Genomic DNA, 20308 nt, shown 5'->3' with positions numbered 1-20308 from the left:
TTTACAGCTCCTCTTCTAAATTACAATTTGGAAGTAAGTGTTAGGGAAGGTTATAATTTGAAGAATGAAAAGCATTGAAAAGTGAGGATCTCAATAAGAGATAAGAAGTAAACATCCTCGGGGTGAGAAGGTTGGCTCTAGTCTTGAGTCCAGCCACACAGTCTTTGCTCCCCACTGCCTGGACAAAGGCAGAAATAGGACCTTGGAGGAACAGTTAGGGGCCAGTTATTTGGGGCTTCAGTACTCCACTGGGAAAGCTTGCAAATGTTCACACATTCCTCACATATCACCATTATGAGTTCTGGTGAACATGCAGGAAGTCTTGTTTTTGTTTTTGGGCACACCTGGCTGTGTTAGGCTTACTTCTGGCTCTGTGCTCAGGGATCATTCCTGGCCATGCTCAGGGGACCTTAAGAGGTGCTGAGGGTTGAACCTGGGTCAACCACATGCAAGGCCAACACCATACCTGCTGTACTGTCTCTTCAGCCCCTCACACAATATGTCTTTTCAACAGGAAGATTCACCTGGTGAGACTTCATTTTTTTGTGCTGTCTTGGCCACTCGTTTCCTGTATGGGGATTGTTATGAGAGCTGAGTGGCACTAACTTTTCCATGGAAATCAAGCAAATGAATGAGAATCTGTGCCAGATCAAGCAAGGATTTTATATCGGATATGGTACCAGAAAGAAACTAGGGAATTTAAGAAATTAATCATATTAGTGAGCCTTAAAATTAAACAAAAATATCATAAAACTTCAGTGGAAGACTGTTACATAGACTGGTACTAAAATAGGGCTGTTTGGGGTGGATAAGACACAATACAACAGGGAAGAAATAGATGATGGTATATTTTTTGTTTGTTTGTTTGTTTTTGTTTTTGGGCCACACCCAGCGGTGCTCAGGGGTTACTCCTGGCTGTCTGCTCAGAAATAGCTCCTGGCAGGCATGGGGGACTATATGGGACACCGGGATTCGAACTAACCACCTTTGGTCCTAGATAGGCTGCTTGCAAGGCAAACGCCGCTGTGCTATCTCTCCAGGCCCAGATGACAGTATATTGTCTGTGCAGAAATGTGCTCTCAAACCTGTCCTGAGATTCTGAGGAATGAACACTGGATGAGATAGGATTCAGGAGGTTACTGCTGAAGAAAGTTTAATTTGTTTGGTGAATATGATGAGGTGATATTCATGGAGTATCAGTAATGGTAGGAGGGAAAGCATACGTTAGTATAAATACTGAAGCTAAAAAAATTTTGCTTCTAAGGGCCAGAGCAGTGGGCAGGGCATTTGCTTTGAACATGCTAACCTGGTTCGATCCTACATGGTCCTGTGAGCCCACCAGGAGTAATTCCCTGAGTGCATAGCCAGGAGTAAGCCTGAGCACATAGCTAGGTATGTGTGCCCCTCAAAAACAAAAAAAAACCCTACTAAAATGAAAATTTCATAGTTATTAAATACACTTGCTTAGAAGTGAAACAGTTATGATTATTTTATATTTAGTTATTCTGAAGCCAGTTTATTTAACTCTTACAATATTTTGTTAGGGGATGTGTATTCATGACGGTACCTGGAAGTCAGCGATTTATGGCTTTGGAGATAAGCAATCTCTGCAAAAACTACGAAATAGTGCCAATCTGAAACCTCTCCCAATTGTTGGTCCAAAGTTGAAAAGAAGGTATAATTCACTCAAAAATCTCTTGTTTAATATATCTACCTGGTCTAAGTATATTGTTGGAGTGTTAATAATGTAAGTCTTAGGGGGCTGGGCGGTGGTGCTAAAGGTAAGGTGCCTGCCTTGCCTGCGCTAGCCTTGGATGGACCGCGGTTCGATCACCCGGTGTCCCATATGGTCCCCCAAGCCAGGAGCAACTTCTGAGCGCATAGCCAGGAGTAACCCCTGAGCGTTACGGGGTGTGGCCCAAAAACCAAAAAAAAAAACAAAAACAAAAACAAAAATAATGTAAGTCTTTCATATAAATAATACTCTGGGTGCTGGGAAAAATGGGTTTATGACTTCTCTATTAATAAAGTTAAATGGTTATCTCATACAGAAAAACTAGAATTTAAAGTATGATTATTTTTAATTCAGATTAATCAGTTGTTAATATTTAACAACTTAATGGAACTTAATGGGAATTTTCATTGGTGAGAATTCTGAAGTCATAATTAGTTTGGCTGTAGAAGCGAGTGTTACTATTTTCATTATCTGTGAAATTTATGGGTAGAGCATAATTGGCTACTTATTTTAAGAGCCTGCAGAATATGATCAATACTCTACTCTTGGACTTGTCATTTTGGGGGTGTCGGTAGAGAACATACTGAAGCAAGTCTGAACAAAGAGTGTATTTGCCTGCTGCATTACTGCTGTCCCAGGGAAAGTTGTAATTTTTATTCAGGAGCGTACCAGCTAAAGTGATGGTCACTGAAGAGATGAAATGCAGAAGGTGAAATCTCTTTGTGGATTTGTCTTGCAGATGGCCAATCTGTTACTGCAGAGCTCTCAGCAGCTACTCCATCCCGTTCTTGGGAGCAGATGTATCTGTTGTAAAGCGGACTCAGCGTTACTTATATGAGAATTTTCAGAACTCACCTGTAAGTGTGTATCCTTTATTTCTTAATGGAGAATAGTCTGAGGTTGTTGCAGCTCCTGTTTTTAACACATGACTTTTATGCTTTTCAAGCAAGAGAACAAACCAAATAGTGTCTTTTTCATTTGGGGGAATATACAGAATTTAAAGTGCAGTACAGTTTGTATTTTACTGGAGGTAACAGTATCCTCCCTCCATAATTCAAATCTGGTTTGATTAATACTTTTGTATTATAACCCAGAACTAGCAAATTTATTCCAGAAAACTTGGTGTCAGAAACACCAGGCAATCCTGGTTTTTCATTTCATTTGCTAGACTACTCTTGCTTTTGTTATTGGAACTAGCACTCCCCTCCTTACTTAAATGCCTAAGTGCCACTCTTATTTCAGAGTTGCTTCTTGATCTGCTAGATGAAGAAGCCAGATCTTGGGCAGGCCGGACAGCGTGTGCGCTAAAGGTAAGGTTGACCTGCCTTCGCTCTACGCTAGGCCTTAGACGGACCGCGGTTCGATCCCCCCTCCGGTTGTCACCATATGGTCCCCAGCCAAAGCAAGGACGCAACTTCTGAGCACATAGCCAGGAGTAACCCCTGAGCGTTACGGGGTGTGGCCCAAAAAACCAAAAAAAAAAAAAAAAAAAAAGAAGAAGCCATATCTCAGGATAAAAGATAGGAAGCCATTCCTATTATTACATTGGGTAATCTATAATTACTAAGTTCAGGTATAATTACTAAGTGGACTTTTGAATCTGTGGATTAGGTGGACATTATCTAGATGGGAGAAACTGAATTAGTATAAGCAATATTTTTCTTTCCAAAAAATGTTCATACTCTGATCAAACCAGACCTTCAAAGCTAGCACATCCACAGAGGGGCACCTCTTTGGAGTAAGGAGCCAACCTTCTGGTGTTATTTGAGTAACAATGGTCTCTGCCTTTTCTCTACTTCCCCAGGTTCAGTATGCTGCTTACGTTGCTGTGGGGGGCATAGCCTCTGTCATTAAGCTGATGTTTGCTGGGCTTTTCTTTTTAATCTTCGTAAGGTTTGGCCTTGGCAGGCAGCTTCTCATAAAAGTAAGTAATGTTTTCCTACAACTTGATCTTCAGAGTGCTTTTTAATGAATTTAAAGAATACCACTGAAAGATTTTTCTTTTTTCTTTAGTTTCCAAGGTTCTTCTCCTTTGGCTATTTTTCGAAACAAGGTCCAACACAAAAACAGGTAACCCTTTTAGTTCTCTGTAGGTCACTAAAACAAGACTGTTTGCCTTTTTTTTCCCTTCGTTTTTTTTGGGCCACACCGGTCGTTGCTCAGGTTACTCATGGCTCTGCTCTCAGAATCACTCCTGGCAGGCTCAGAGGACCATATGGGACGTCAAGAACCTAACCCAGGTCTATCCTGGGTCGGCCGTGTGCGAGGCAAACATCCTACTGCTGTGCTAGCTCTCTGGCCTCCTCTCTATTTGCTTTTCTCAGTACAGTTACAGTGATAGTTAAGATTCGACAGCACTTAACTCTTTTATGTTCGTTACATAATCAGATAACTTAATCTTTCAGTGAATATTTTTTTAAGCCAGTCAAATTGAGCAGTGGGGCAGTGAATATTTTTAAGGTAGATAGTATCCATTTTTAGAGTGATAAAACTGAAGAATAGAGAAACCAAGAAATTCTTTGGTGGATCAGAACCACACTGGCAGTGCTTAGGTGTCACTTCCAGCTTGGTGCAATACCAGAGAGCAAACTCAGGCTTCAGACCTGTTAAGCAGGTGCACCGGCAGTGCCCTTTGGGCTTCTCTAATCTGAGACCAAAAAACTGAACAAAGGTCCTTTATGCTTATCAATGCCAAGCTGGGATGAGAAGCTGCTTTCTGGTTCTCATCACCGTGTTCTCTTCACCACGCAGAGGTCTCAGATATTTCTACTCTTCAAGCTTGCACTATCTCCAGGACTTAATACCACTCTTCCTTTTTGCCACCCTCCTCCCTCTTTCCTAAGCGCTTCTTCTTCCTTATTGTGAATGCTTCTTTCTGTACCATTTGAATATAGATTCCAGTGTAGATCCAGGCTGCAGTCGTTTAGCTTCATCTCCTAGGCATCAGGCACTCATGTGTGTGGCAGGGTTGGGTGGAATGATGTTCTGTGGCTGAGCAGATGGGCAACACCAGAGATTCTCCTGGGGAACCTATAGCATCAGCTGCTGAGCTTCATTTCTTCCATTACTCCATCTCCTTGTAGGGACTTTTTCCAAAATTTGCCTCACCTCAACTGTCTTGTCAGTAGCTGTCACTCTCCAGCTTCCCAGAAAGTATTGTGACCTTCCTCACATTTCTGTCCTCAGATCTGTCATTACTTCCTTCTCCTCTTCCCTTCTCCCTCCCCCACTCTAGTCCACTCCTCTTCCCTTCCCTCCCTTCTCCTTTTCTCTCTCCTCTACTCTCCTCTCCTCTCCTCACCTCTCCTCTCAGAATTGCCTTTTCCCATTCAAGACTACTCTTACCTCTGTTGTTTTGGTTTGGGGGGGCACACTCATCAGTGCTCAGGTTTCACCCCAGAGATGCTTGGAGATCCATTCTGGGCCTCCTCTATGCAAAGAAAGATCCAGCCTTGAGTGCTACCTCCCACCCTCACCTTTGCTCTAAAAGTGCAGACATTTCCGCTTGCTCTTCAAGCCCATGTTCTCTCTCTAACATGATGTTACTTGCTTATCTTTATGTCTCTTTGTTTGCTCTTTTTAGCTTGTGTTTCCTCTTGAACCCATGTTCTTTTCCTTTTTTCCCCTCACATCTTTCTAAGTTCCATTCAATAAGAACTAGCTCAGTGAAGAAGTCATGTATGTTTGTGGTAGGCCCATATTTCTGTTACCTGCTAACTATTTATTTTTGGCACTGTGCTTTAAATACCAGTTGCCAGTTGGTTTATGCCCAGTATCGGTTGCTGGGTCGCATGGCAGCTCAATTCCTAATTTCTTTAAAAGTGTCCATATTGTTTTCCAAAAAGACTGGATTCATTACTAATCCTACCAGCAGTGAATGGGGATCCTTTTTTCCCACATCCCCACCAACATTGGTTATTTTTTCTTTGTGGTTTGTGTCAATTAAACTGAGTGAAATGATTCTCGTTGTTTTGATTTGCATTTCTGGGTGACAAGTAATATAGAGCATTTTTTCATGAGCCTTAAGGCCATCTGTATTGTATTATCTGTCTTCTTTGAGGAAGTCTCTGTTTTAATCTTCCATTTTTTAAATGGGTTTTTTTCTCATAAGTTCTTTTTGTTGTTGTTGTTTTATTTTTTGTTTGTTTTTTTGGGCCACACTCAGTGGCGCTCAGGTTACTCCTGTCTCTGCCCTCAGAAATAGCTTCTGACAGGCTCAGGGGATTATGTGGGATGCTGGGGATCGACCCCTGGTCTATCCTGGGTCAGCTGCGTACAAGGCAAATGAACTACAGCTGTGCTATCACTCTGGCCCTCATTTTCTTATAAAATTCTGCCAGTGCTTGGATATCTTGGATGTTAACACTTTATTGATGAGTGGTAGGCAAATATTTTCTCTCTATGGAGGTACCTTGTTTTTCTAGTTATTTCCTTTGAGGTGCAGATGCTTCTTAGTTTGCTGTAGTCCCATATGTTGATCTGTTCTTCTATATGCTTGGCCAGTGGCATGGAATCTTTGATGATACTTCTACCTCGGAGTCATGGAGTATTCTTCTATGTTTTTCTCGATCTAATTTATGAATTATGATATTGAGGTCTTTATCTACTTTGGAGTTTTGTGCATATTGTTAGCAAGGGATCTGAGTTAATTTCTTTACAGGTGGCAAGACAAGTTATATAACACCATTTGTTGAAGAGGTTTTTCTTGCTCTCATTCATAAAATTTACTCATGTATTGAACATTAACTGTCCATATACCTGAGGTATGGCTCTGGGCTTTCAATTCTAATCTATTGATCTGAGAGTCTTATTTTAGTACTATGCTGTTTTGATTACTACCGCTTTATAGTACAGATTAATGTTGAGAAAAGAGAAGCTCCCATCTTTTTTCTTTGTTTTGTTTTTGGGTCACACCCAGCAGCGCTCAGGGTTTACTCCTGGCTCTATGCTCAGAAATCTCTCCTGTTAGGCTCGGGGGACCATAGGGATGCTGGGATTCAAACCACCGTCCTTCTGCATGCAAGGCAAATGCCTTACCTCCATGCTATCTCTCCGGCCCCCATCTTTTTTCTTAGGATGATTTTAGCTACTGGGGGTCTTTTCATTACTATGCCATATGAATTTCAAGAGCATTTGATCTAAAATGTTTTAAAAATGCCATGTATCTCTCATCCATTTTGTTATTTGTATAAATAACTGCCATGGATTTCTTTGGTGTTGATTTTGTAGCCTGCCACTTTACTGTACCAATCTATTGTTTATAAGCAATTTTTTTGTGTGTAGAGCTGTTAGGCTTTTACAAGTACAGTGATATGGCATCTGCAGATAGTGAGAATTGGATTGCTTTTACTATCAGAATGACCTTAATTTTTTTTTCTTGCCTAATCCCTGTTGCAAGGACTTTCTGTGAGCACTATATTGAATAATCGTGGTGAAAATGGACTAAGGAGTTTTTATCTGAATCAGAGATTTCCTTGATTCTAATGCTGTTCCTCTTGATTTCATCTCGTAGCTCTCTTGTATATTGTTCATTTATTTTTGAGACCCTTTTTCCAACTTCTGTTGGTTTTTTTAGAGATTTCCTGACATTTCATCTTGGAGCTTATTGCTTTTACTCTCAGATGCTGTTACTCTGCTCTTCTCATCAAGTTTTTTAGTTTACCCACCAAACTCTATTTTTGTCACTTTTTATTCAGTTGAATTACAAAGTTACTCATTATTGTGTTTCAGGTACACAATGTTTCAAGAACACCAATTCCTTCAGTAACATCCACTTCCCTCCACCAATCTCCCCAGTTTTCTTTCCAACCCCCTTGGCTGCCTCTGTTCCTTCTGATTGTAATTTGCTCATACAGAACCTCATGCTTTCTTGTACATGCACCATTGTTTCTTTGAGTTTATTAAACATCTTCAACATGTTCTCAAGTCCTTACCTGAGAGCTAGTTTATACTGGTTGTCTTCTAAGCTTCTCTGTCCACTCACTTGCATGGTGGTACCCTACACTACTTCCCTATTGGGTTGAGTCTGTGTAATTCAACTGTTTGCATCTCCCTCTTCAACCCTTCCCTAGCCAGTGAGTTCTCTGGGGAAGCCAGCTGGATGTAACTGCTCTCCTTCCCGGTTGGAATCATCTCAGTGAATTTTGTTGTTAACTGGTTGTTTTAACATTTTGTGCAAGGATTCCAGGTGGGATTTCCGTGTCATTGGCCCTGCTATTATTCCAGCTATAACTTAGGCCTATGATTTCTTACTCCCATGGTTACATTTGTGAGTTTTTGTGAAAATGGGTGATTGAGGCTTGGATTAAGTTAATGTTTGCAATAGATTACATTAATAATTGGCACCAATTAAGCTAATAATGCTACCAGGACATTCAGAGTGAATTCAGTGCAAGAGTCCAATGTGTGTTCCCAGTGGGATATGAAGGAGAGAAGTACCATGTGACAGTTTTTAGCAGCTGCATGCACTTCTGTGCATAAGGTGAGCTGGCAAGTTCCAATATCAGGGTGTCCCTGTATGATGCTTTATGGGGCACTCAGAATAAACAGAGCCATTGTGCACAGCAACAGACCTGAAGGCGAGGCAAACTTGCTGACTATTTAAGGTCATTCTAATAGTAAAATTAAAAGCCAGCTACCTACTGGATTCCACCATCACCACCACCCTAAAATGAAATTATCTCTTCTTATATATCTTATCTATCTTCTTATAAGATAGAGATATATTTTAAAAGAGCTATCTGTTTCATGCCTATGAATCATCTTTTCTTTTACTTTGGTTTTGGGGATATACCTGTTTCATGCCTATGAATCATCTTTTCTTTTACTTTGGCTTTGGGGATATACCTAATGGTGCTACTTGCTTTGTGTTCAGTTGTGACACCTATATATTCTTATAAGTTGATTTGCAGTGCTGGGATCAAACCGTAGTCAGCCACATGCAAGGCACTTTAACCTTTATGCTATCTCTACTCCTCTAAGAAAATCTATATCTCATCCTCGTTCTCTTCCTAGCCTGCCCCACAACACCTGTCTCAAAACTAATAGCTTCAAAGAATTAAGATTTGTCCCATGTGTAAAGAAAGGGGAGCAGATATTTTGGTAGATAGAATACTGATATTTTTAATATATTGAAAATGTTTCATATGAAGTGGAAACAGGTTTTGTTTGGAGAAGGAATGACATTTATTTAATAAGCCCTTTGCTTTCTTTTCCCAGATGGAGGCTTCCTCATTTACAATGACATTCTTCGGTGAAGGATATAATGAACACTCTGGTGGTGATAAGAACAAATTAAGTGTCAAAATTTGTACTCAGGTGAAAGGACCAGGTATTACAATTTTATCTTTTCTTATTGTAAAGTCATGTTACTATATTATTTTCTCTTTAAGTCTTAATTTTTATGAACAAATTTGCATAGAGTATTTAGATGAGTAGTGGAAAATGATCCTGTCATACTGGGGAAATGACTCAAAGGGCAGGAGCACTGCTTTGTATGCTGAACCCCCAGATTTAATCCAACACAGTGTGATCTCCTAACACTGCCAGGAATAGCCCCACTGCACTGAACCATAAGTAGCTCCTAAACATTACTGGGTGTGGCCCAAGTATTTATTTAATAAATAAAATGACTGTCCTAGGAGATATTGAAAGTATTGGATGTAATACAATTTTATTACTGATATACCTTTAAATTTATTTTTTTATTGTGCTTTAGTACTTTTTGTTTTGTTTCGTTTTGGGGCCACACTTGGTGACAATCACTCCTGTCTTGGGGAACCATATGGGACACTGGGGATTGAACCGAGGTTCATCCTAGGTCAGCCGTATGCAAGGCAAATACCCTACTGTTGTGCCACAGCTCTGGCCCCTGCCCTTTAGTACTTTTGAATAACTAAATTATAATAAAATGATCTAGTTGCCATTTGTCTCTTTTATTACTATACTTCAAAGCCTATTTTTAAAATTAAAATAAAAATTATTTTGTTTTTTGGTCATACTCAGCTGATGCTGAGGATCACTCTGGGCCATGCTTAAGAGCCATCATGTGCTGGTGATTGAATCCATTTTAACCCTCTCTCTGCATTGCACAAGCTACATACAAAAGTTCTACACTTTGCACTGACTCACTGGCCCCTTCAAAAGTCTACAGGACCATGTGTAAATGGCCCCTCCCCCAAGGAGCCCTCCAGTTGCTGTCAGTCAGAAAGCCATCCTCCTGATCAGTGGGATCCTGTATGTAATATACTCTGACCACAGTCCTGCTGCCCACAAGCCTCATTGACTTCAGGCTATACCAGACAGCCCTAGGCTTATCAGGCCCAACTTCTTTCTCCCTTAGAAAATATATAGCCCCCAAATGAAAGGAAAAACCTAACAAACTAAACGGCAACATCTCTACCATACTCGTGGATAACCTCGTGTACCTAGAATATTTAATGAGCCCTATTTCAACCACCTTCCTACACAATTAAACAGACGAGTTTAAAAATAAAAAACAACCTGAAACTCCAGCACCCCAACCCACCTTGGAAAAACTTGGGAAAACTAAGGACGACATCAGCAGCTGGAGATATAGAGAGAAACCTAGCAGATTCCCAAGTCCAAAACACACAAATATCATAAATGAGGACCTAAAATCAGCATTTAATGTATTAGCAATGAAATTCAAAAAATCACTAACCACAGAAATTAAGAAATCCAGAGACGGAGCTGGAGAAATAGCATGGAGGTAAGGCATTTGCCTTTCATGCAGAAGTTCATTAGTTCGAATCCCGGCATCCCTTATGGTCCCCTGAGCCTGCCAGGAGTGATTTCTGAGAGTAGAGCCAGGAGTAACCCCTGAGTTCTGCCGGGTGTGGCCCAAAAACAAACAAACAAAAAACCCCACAGCATTAATGAAACAAATCCAGAAGTGAGGGATAGTACAGTAGGGTGTTTGCCTTACACACAGCCAGCCTGTGTGTATATCCTAGAAGTCTGTGAACAGACATTGCTTTTCTGTTTCGTTTTTTGGGTCATATGTGGCAGTGCTCAGGCTTACTCAGTACTCTTCTCAGGGATCACTTATGGCAGTGCTCAGGAGCCATAAAGGGTTCTAGGGAGCCAGGTTAGGTACATGCAAGGCAGGAACCTTACTCGCTGTGCTGTGTCTCTGGGTCCCTCACAGTGTGAAATGTAAATGCACATGTCCCTTTTCTTGTGGCAAGCAGAGGGTTTTTGCTGGGTTGATAGAATTACCACATAGAAAAAGCTTAATAACATTTGTTGTAACTTTTAGAAAGATCTAGGACAGCCCCACTTGTAAATTATTGCATGATTATAAGTTAAATTACAGTTATTCTTGATAGGTCTCAGTGGTGTATAACCCAGTCAGATAGCAGCAATCTTGTATCTTCCCTTCTTTGTAAATTCTTTCTAGCATTTAAGGGTAAGTCCAGGCTGGGGAGAGATGGTTCAGAGGCTAGGAGTATTGCTTTACAAGTAAGAGCATAGGCCCCCAAGCACCACCATAAGCTACCCTTGAATACTGATCCCCCAGCGCCATTGAGCATGGTTTCACTGCTGCCCTCAAAATACTAAAATTAAGGATAAGCTCACTAGGCTTTTATTATTTGAAAGAAATATAAGTAATATTATGTTGACTTATAGATTCTGTTCAAGTTACATCTTAAAAATATATATATAGTTACTCGAATTTTTCTCCAACAGTTGAATGTTGTTGATTTAGTTATTTTTCATGGTGTGCATGCATGTATGCATGTGTGTGCATGTGCACGAGTGTGTGTGTTTGTTCATACCCATAAGTAGTGCTTAGAGGCTACTGAGGGTTCATTGTTTTAGTTCGCTCCTAGCAGTGCTCCAGACCATGTCCAGGATCAAATCCAAGGTTCCAGCAGGCAGAACATGTGCACCAACTTTCTGAGCATCTCCTTAGCCCATAAATCATTTTCCTAAAGTGAAGTTACTTGTTAATATGGAAAAAATGAGACCAATTTAGAGCTTTAATAGATAAGAAATCTAGGATCATTGCCTGGCAGTATAGAAAGTGTGGCCTTAAGCTCTTATCTTTGTGAGTTTAGACAAATCATTTTGTTGTGCTCATCTGGAAATGGAGATAATAGTACTTAATCTTGTACATTAAGGAGGTGGGAAGATTTGGGCCATAGGTAGATGATACTCACTAGTTACTCCTGGCTCTACACTCCTGGTGGTTTTCAGGGATCTCATGGAATTTAGGGATTGAATCTGGGTCAGCCACATGCAAAACAAGGCCCTACCTACTGTACTAATCTCATACAATTTTTATAAGAATTAATTAGATGTAATAGCTTAGCTTTACAGTTTATAGTTACTAATACTTTTATATAAGTGTTCATTGTTTATGTTTTAAATGAATAGAGTTTGGGGGAAGTTCTGTACATAGTGATTGACACAAAATCTACAGTTGGTTGAATGCATCCTTCATAACTACTGTTTTCTGTCAACATTTTTCTGCAGAGGCTGGCTATGTAGCTACTCCCATAGCCATGGTCCAGGCAGCCATGACTCTCTTAAATGAGACCTCTAATCTTCCTAAATCGTAAGTCTGCTTTTCTTCCTATTTAAAGCTTCCCTTTTCATCCATGTTCCATGTTAGTTTATTTTGGTTTAATTTCCAGGCATCAGATATACACTTGAACATTGACTTTTCTTGGGCCAGGAGCTGGCTCGTCGCTGGAGTGCGTGCCTACCCCTAGCTAGCACTGTGCTCCCCCAACTGACAGCAACCCAAGCACTAAACTGGACATACTCCTGAGCACTGGGTGTGATCCCAATACATGTACAGTTTCTTTGATCCAAAGATAGAGATAAAATTGTAAGTAGGAGCAGTAACAAAAAGTATGAGAATCAATTTGTTGATTTTAAATACTAGAAACATAGTTTAAGTTCAGAGGCAGAGACTCAAAAAAAAGGTCTCTCTTGTTCAGTGATTTTATCAGGAGCCTCTAATCATTGTTGAAAGATACCAAGCTTGGGGCCAGAGATATAGCATGGAGGTAAGGCATTTTCCTTGCTTGCAAAAGGACAGTGATTCAAATCCCAGCATCCCATATGGTCCCCCGAGCCTGCCAGGAGTGATTTCTGAGCATAGAGCCAGGAGTACCCCCTGAGCACTGCCGGGTGTGACCCAAAAACAAAAACAAAAACAAGAAAGAAAGAAAGATACCAAGCTGGCAGTGGAGGGTCCCTGACACCAAATGTGAATTAATTTCTGGCTTCTTTTTTTTTTTTTTTTTGGTTTTTGGGCCACACCCGGCGGTGCTCAGGGGTTACTCCTGGCTGTCTGCTCAGAAATAGCTCCTGGCAGGCACGGGGGACCATATGGGACACCGGGATTTGAACCAACCACCTTAGGTCCTGGATCGGCTGCTTGCAAGGAAAACACAGCTGTGCTATCTCTCCGGGCCCAATTTCTGGCTTCTTATCTAGGTGATTATCAAGAGGACTCTAACTGGAGCATTAAGTTGTCACTGTAAAACACTTCAGCTTTGTAAGAGAGCATAGGCCGACAGGCTTAGAAATATATGTTTAGGTATGATCAGAAGCAATACTAAGCAATATAAAATTTTTTCCAAATAACCTTTGAGAATATATTGCATTTTATTAATGTTATTACAGGGGAAAATATTTAAGCATTCCTAGGAAGGGGTATTACTGGTTCGTATGGGAGCTCAGTGTCCAGTTTTTTGAGGAATCTCCATATTGTTTTCCCAAAAGACTGGACTAGATGGTATTCACATCAGCAGTGAATAAGAGTTCCTTTCTCCCATTATCCATGCCAGCAGTGGTTATTTGCTAATTTTTTATATTTGTCATACTTACTTTCAGTCATCAGTTTCAGAAATATAAAGGCATTGTCTGTCAAAACAGCTGAAGTGTTGTGCATCTCCATCCCTGGTTCCCAGTATACTTCACCAGAGGCCATCTTGATAATTCACTCTATGTCATTTTCCATACAGTTTATCTTTTGTATGTTACACATACATAGACATTTTTCTTTACAGAAATGGGCTCAATTCCACACACCATTTATGGTTCCCTGTACCTGCCAGAAGTGATTCCTGAGTGTAGAACTAGGAGTAATTTCTGAGCACAGCTGGATGTGGCCCAAAAATATAACAAGAGGTTTTCCAGACTCGTACAGTTTCTGGATAGCTAGTCCTGCAGCAGCAACAGCAGCAGCAGATCTTTCTAGTAGAGAAAAGAGCCAGAGATAGGCCTCTCATACTATTTTACTTTGTCATTGTCTTGTAGGGGCGGGGTCTTCACACCCGGAGCAGCTTTCTGCCACACGAAGTTGATTGACAGACTGAATCGCCATGGCATTGAGTTTAGTGTCATCAGCAGCACCGAAGTCTAAAGATTTGAAGGATTACTTGAAGTCCTCAAATATCTGAATTACTACCAGCTCTTTTTATTTGACGTGAAATTCTCCTATAAGCCTATTAACTATATGGGGAAAAGATGGTCAGGTTTAAAATATATAAAATTAAAAACAAAATTGAACTGGGTTAGCCTAACTCTCACATTTTAGCTGATTTTTTTTTTAGTTCATTACCTGTGAGAGAACTAATGCTTGACTGACTTTTTATTGAAGACTCCTTGCTCAGTCTTATAATTGAAGCAGCATACCAGAGGGTGAGGTCAGGATCTATTTCTGCTGCTAACAGATTCTTTGATGAGGTGCCCAGTTTGGAGTTGATGGGAGCAGTGACTGCTGCCTGACTTCACATGATAGGGAATGGGGTCTCACTTCCTGTAGAGTCTGTGTCCTATGAGGGCTTTTGCAAAATGAAGCTGTACTTTTTTGCTATTTTAACCTAGTTTTTCATCTGTTTACATGGACTGATTCTGGATTGTTTACCAAAGCTGAATAATAAAGGATTATCAATTAAATAATGGTTTTGTGTTTGGTTCTAGGTTAGAGATGTAAGGGGCGGTAAAAATGTGCTTCCAAATGGCATCTAACATGTTTAGTGCAAGTAATTGGGCTTATCTCTCCTTGGTTCCCTTGTGGTTTTCCTTGGTTTTCCTTGGTTCCATATTTGTGGATACAACCTTTTAATTTTCAAGGATACAATTAGTTTCTAGCAACTTTCACTTCCTAAGTAAAAATTTTTGTTTGTTTGGGGCTCAACCCCCAACAGTGCTTAGGAATTACTCCTGGCTTTGAGCTCAGAATTTGTTCCTGACCACATGGGAATCTGGAAATCGAACCTGGGTCAGCCGCGTGCAAGGCAAATGCCCTACCCACTGTGTTATCGCTCCAGCCCTCTAAGTAGAATTTTTTAATCACAATTTGTGTCTTAATTCAGTTTCCACTGAAGTGTAAAATAAGGCAAAGGACTTTCTGTTTTGTAATACACAATAAACATCTCCATAGTGTTCTGTGCCATTCATGACTTAAAAGCCACAGCCTTTATGGAATTTCTGCCCCTTAACAAGGAACTTAGAAATATTGTTCATGTGTGGAGACTTTGGCTATTATGTGAACAGAAGAAAGAGGATAATCTGACTTGGAGAGATAAGGATGGTCATGCATTTAGCTGCTGTCGCTCAGCCCTGACCTAGTTTTCATTGTTCTCCACTTTGCTCCAGTTTGAACCTTTGGAAACAGGTTTGCCATCTCCAAGAATCAGGGACACAACAGCCCGACCTGGGTGCATTTCCAAATGAAAAGCCAGCCTCAGCTCCCTGCATTGGAGAGTGGTCTGATTGAGGACACAGGGAGGGGCTGCAAAGGCTGTTAGCCTTTTCCGGGCTTTGTAGTTTTCTATGCATTTTGCTCCAGTGTTGACACTAACATAACCTGGGTATCCCTGCTTGACAAGCATGTTATCCTGATTTTCCTTTTAAGCCCTTAAGGCTGTAACTTGCCTTACAGAAAGTACAAAACTTACTGAGGTGACTCACTCAAATCATTGGGGATCTCTGAGGTTCAGTCTGAGACCTGCGCACTGACTTCCTCTTGTTCTGCAGACCTGTCTACAGTTACCACATGATGCTTTGTCCTCACATGGGCTCCAAGGTCAGATTCATTTTCAGTTCTGTGACCAGCCAGGGCCTACCCCTCCCCCCAGACTCTGATGCACTAAACCTCCTTCCCCAGACCCTGATACCCTAGACCCTGATGCAAAGTTGAAGACACCAGGTCTGTTCCCTCCTTCTCAGGGATTCACCTTTTAGGAGCCATCCAGTGGCCTCTCCTGCCATAAGACTAAGGCATTACCCCATTTGAATTCCCCAATCTATATTGGGGCAAAGATTGGGGTTGTTCCAAGGGTGACCCCTAAGTATCACCAGGTATGACCCCAAAATAATGCTGGAAAAAAACACACACCAAGGACAAAAATGAGCCCAATAGGACATTTGTTCAAAACAAGGAAAAAATGAGAAACTAAATTAACTAGTCTCTAAGTCTCATGGCAAACCATCAAAAAGGCTTTATTTGAAGCTTCAAACTGTTTCAACATATAAGCAATAGCCTATCAATGTCAGTACAGTTCTAAGTGGGGAGAGTTTCTGCTCTCAGTACTGCCATTCCCATGGAACATACAGGGCAACAGCCATTGCCCCAAACCAGACAAATAGTTGGTAGGCAGAAGCATCCAGAACTCAATGGATTCCAAAATGCACTACAGGTTCCTGTCTCTAAGCCTTCACATGCTTAAGTCAAAGTTCTGTTTAAGAATGGTGGTGGAGGGGCTTGAGTGATTGTATATGGCTAGGGAGCTTGCCTAGAATGTACCCAATCCTCAGTATCCCATATGGTCTCCCAGGTACCTCCAGGAGTAATTCTTGAATTGTACGGAAGCATTGCCATAAGATCATTATCTCTGCCTGTTGTTCCTCCTACAACCTTCCAAGTGGGGGCACTGTTGAGAGCCTAATAAATAGTTTGGGAGCGAGGTGCCAGGGGTCTTTTGGTAGAGTTTACTAGTTGGCCCCAGGAGTTTTCGGAGCTGGTAGTAGGCTGACAAAGGACTCTGCATCCGACCTTCTTGCCTTTTTACCCTCCTGTCTGTGTTATTTGCCACGGATAAGTATTACCAAGATCTCTCTTCCCCTTCAAGGGGATAGGGGAATGAGAGTCAATTTCTCATTCTGGGAGCTCTTTGAGGATCCATCGATAACCAGTCAAGGAGTAAATTTGACACAGCATTGAGTAACTCCTAAATATTGCCAACGTGGCCCCCCCCAAAAAAAAAGAGAATGATGATAGAATTGATCACCTCAATGAACTGCAGCTCATGCTTGCTTGCAGAAGTCTGTTCTGTCCCTTGCATTGCAAGGTTCCCCCAACACAAAATAAAAAGAACCAAGGGGCTAAGGGCTAGGGTCTTACCGATGTGCCTAACTTAGGTTTGAGCCCTGTACCACTGCTTGACCCACTGAGGTGTTGCCCTGAAGATCCTGAACTGTGGAGCCTGAGCAAAATCACATTCTCACACCCCTGCATTGAACGAACAGGCATGGTTGGCCTGATTACCGCTGGGAGTGGTCCCCTGAACTGGTTGGGAGGTGAAAAGAAAAAAGGAAGTGGAAAGGGAAGGAATACAGTGGTAGAATGAATAGGCTGAGTCTGTAAGAAACACACTGAAAATGTCAATCCAAGAGCCCATTTAATTAATTAATTAAGATCTCATTTAATTCAGCTCATTAGCTATACAAATAATCTTCACTCGAAATGCAAGTGTTTTCATTTCACGAGCCCTCTCTGAGATGCAATAAACATTCTCTCTTCTTTTTCACTATAAGAGCAACATCATTTTTCAATTTCCACAAGCTGGATTCTAGGAGCTCCCCGAAATCTTTTATCATTTGGGACTGTTGGTGTATAAATGCTCGGAGCATTTGATCCTCTTCCTGAAAAGTAAAAGATAAAGGTCTTTGAATGACTGTCAACAGGGGACGTGGTGAGAGAATGATGGGGCGGGCCTGGAGAGATAGCACAACGGCGTTTGCCTTGCAAGCAGCCATCCAGAACCAAAGGTGGTTGGTTCGAATCCTGGTGTCCCATATGGACATGCCTGCCAGGAGCTATTTCTGAGCAGACAGCCAGGAGTAACCCCTGAGCAACGCCGGGTGTGGCCCAAAATCGAGAGAGAGAGAGAGAGAGAGAGAGAGAGAGAGAGAGAGAGAGAGAGAGAGAGAGAGAGAGAGAGAGAGAGAGAGAGAGAGAGAGAATGAAGGGGCCAGCCAGAGAGAGAGAGAGAGAGAGAGAGAGAGAGAGAGAGAGAGAGAGAGAGAGAGAGAGAGAGAATGAAGGGGCCAGCCAGGCCACAGACTTGGATTCTGTGGGTCTGGTGGAGGAGAGATTCACAGCATGGGGATTAGGTGATCATTTCCCCTCCTTAGAAGTACCCTGGAATCGCTGCTCCTCAACCATTTTCTGACCTTGCTTTCTTCAGTTCCGCATTCTCTAGTCTAGTGCATTTTTGCAATTTTCATCTGTAGGTTCCCTTGTAAATATGTGGGGAGCGCACAATGAAGCCATCTAACTCCTGGTCAAAAATGGGCCAGAGTGGAACCGGAGCGGTGGCACAGCGGTAGGCCATTTGCCTTGAATGCGACTGACCTAGGACGGACTGCATGCAGTTTAATCCACCAGCATCCCATATTGTCCCCTAAGCCAGGGGCAATTTCTGAGCACATAGCCAGAAGTAACCCCTGAGCATCACCAGGTGTGGCCCAAAAACAAAAACAAAAAGCAATTTAAATAAATGGGCCAGAGCAATAGCATAGTGGGTAGGGTGCTTGACTTGCATGTGACCGACCTGGGTTCGATCCCCGGCTTCCTATATTGTCCCCTGAGCCTGTCAGGAGTGATTCCTGAGCACAGAGCCAGGTGTGCTCAGTAACTCCTGAGCACCACCGGGTATGTCCACCAAATGTTGCCCTAGCTAATGGCTTTTGGAGGGCCACATCAGCACTGCTGCAAAACTCTTGCTTTAGCTGTTCCCATTCTGAATATTTCTCCCACTTTTTCATCTTTAACCATACCTCTAGTTTAAATGTCATGGAGAAATCTGCCTATGTTTTCTTCTACATATCTATGGATTCAGATCTGATAACAAGGTCTTGAATCCATTTTAATTTGATGTTTGTATATAGTGTCAGGAAGCTATCTAAGTTCATTTTTTTCCATGTTGCTGATCAGTTTTCCCAACACTACTTGATGAAGAGGCTTTCCTTGACCCACTTTATATGTTTTACTCTTATTAAAATTAACTGATCACACACTTGAAGGTCTTTCTCTGAATTTTCAATTCTATTCATTGATCAGAAGATCTTTCTTTATTCCAATACCATTCTGTTTTAATTACTATGGCTTTGTGGTACAATCTGAGTTGGGAAAAATGATATCTCCCATCTTCCTTTTCCCAAGAATTGCTTTGGCTATAGATAATGGAGAGTATTCTTTCAGATAAATTCCAAAAATATTTGACTTTATTATTTGAAATAAAAACATGGGTATCCTTTGGAGATTGTACTGACTCTATATAATACTTTGAGATTACTAATTTATTGAAGAAGATCCTGGGGCCACACCTGAATGTCTCAGAGATTACTTCTGATTCTGTACTCGGGGATTACTCCTAGCAGTGCTCAGTTTACCAGGAGTGAACCTAGGTGGACTACATCTAAGACAAGCATCTTAAACCCTGTACTGTTTCACCAGCTCAAATGCAGTTAATCATATTCATTTATATTTGGAGGCTCTACCTTTTTAAACTCAGTTTACTCTTGGGTCTTCACTCAGGATCACTTCTGTCAGTGCTCAGGGACCAAATGCAGTGCCTGAACCCAGGTTGGCCATATGCAAGACAAGTGCCATCTCAACCTTTTTGCTATCTTCATAGTTTCTGTAGTTAATACATAAACTTAAAATAAATAAAATAAAACTTTTGTTTTATTTTGGAGCCACACCCAATGGTGCTCAGGAGTTACTTCTGACTTTGCACTCAGAAATCACTCTAGGCATCTTGGGGGACCATATGGGGATGCAGGGGATAGAACCCAGGTCCATCCCAGATAGGCAGCATGCAAGGCAAAAACCATATCACTGTGCTATCACTCTGGCCCCCTGTAGTTAACTTTTCAATATTCACGTGTATCTGTAATTCTATTTTTAAATTTTAGTTTTCTATTTATATTAACACATTAGTTGAGAATAATAGAGTTAACATGATGGAGTGGGAAAGACAAGAGACTGAAGTGACACTAATTGGGTTCAGATTTTGGTCTCATCAACTCTATAGAACAATTAGTGGTATCTGCCTCCTAGAAAGAATTAAACTAGTAAATTAAAACAATATTTAAATGAGTAAATGTAATAATATTTATGGCAATAGCAATCGTAGTAATTTTTTTCTGTTAGAAAGATGATATAGCAGGTTGGGCACTTGCCTTACATGCTGCCAACCTGGATTTGATACCTGGCACCACATGTGGCTTCCTCAGTTACTCTCTGAGCACAGAATCAGGAGGGTGTCATTCAAAAAACTAAAATCCAACAAACAAAATCAT

At 41.2% G+C, this 20308-nt stretch overlaps 1 protein-coding gene across 1 annotated transcript in view; it reads left to right on the top strand.

Annotated features, from left to right (window-relative positions):
- SCCPDH (saccharopine dehydrogenase (putative)) overlaps positions 1–14677 on the top strand; it is a 31904-nt gene extending 17227 nt beyond the window's left edge. Inside the window, exons 6-12 of the mRNA XM_049776526.1 lie at positions 1545–1675; positions 2475–2592; positions 3540–3659; positions 3749–3805; positions 8954–9065; positions 12236–12317; positions 14033–14677. Coding sequence (XP_049632483.1) covers positions 1545–1675; positions 2475–2592; positions 3540–3659; positions 3749–3805; positions 8954–9065; positions 12236–12317; positions 14033–14138 — 726 coding nt within the window. The 3' untranslated portion in view covers positions 14139–14677. The remainder of the gene's footprint in view (positions 1–1544; positions 1676–2474; positions 2593–3539; positions 3660–3748; positions 3806–8953; positions 9066–12235; positions 12318–14032) is intronic.
- The last annotated feature ends 5631 nt before the right edge of the window (positions 14678–20308 follow it).

This window comes from Suncus etruscus, chromosome 7 (assembly GCF_024139225.1).
Source record: "Suncus etruscus isolate mSunEtr1 chromosome 7, mSunEtr1.pri.cur, whole genome shotgun sequence".
In the NCBI taxonomy this organism is placed as follows: Eukaryota; Metazoa; Chordata; class Mammalia; order Eulipotyphla; family Soricidae; genus Suncus; species Suncus etruscus.
Note: the sequence above shows the minus strand (reverse complement) of the source record. Positions and strands in the feature narration are given on the sequence as shown.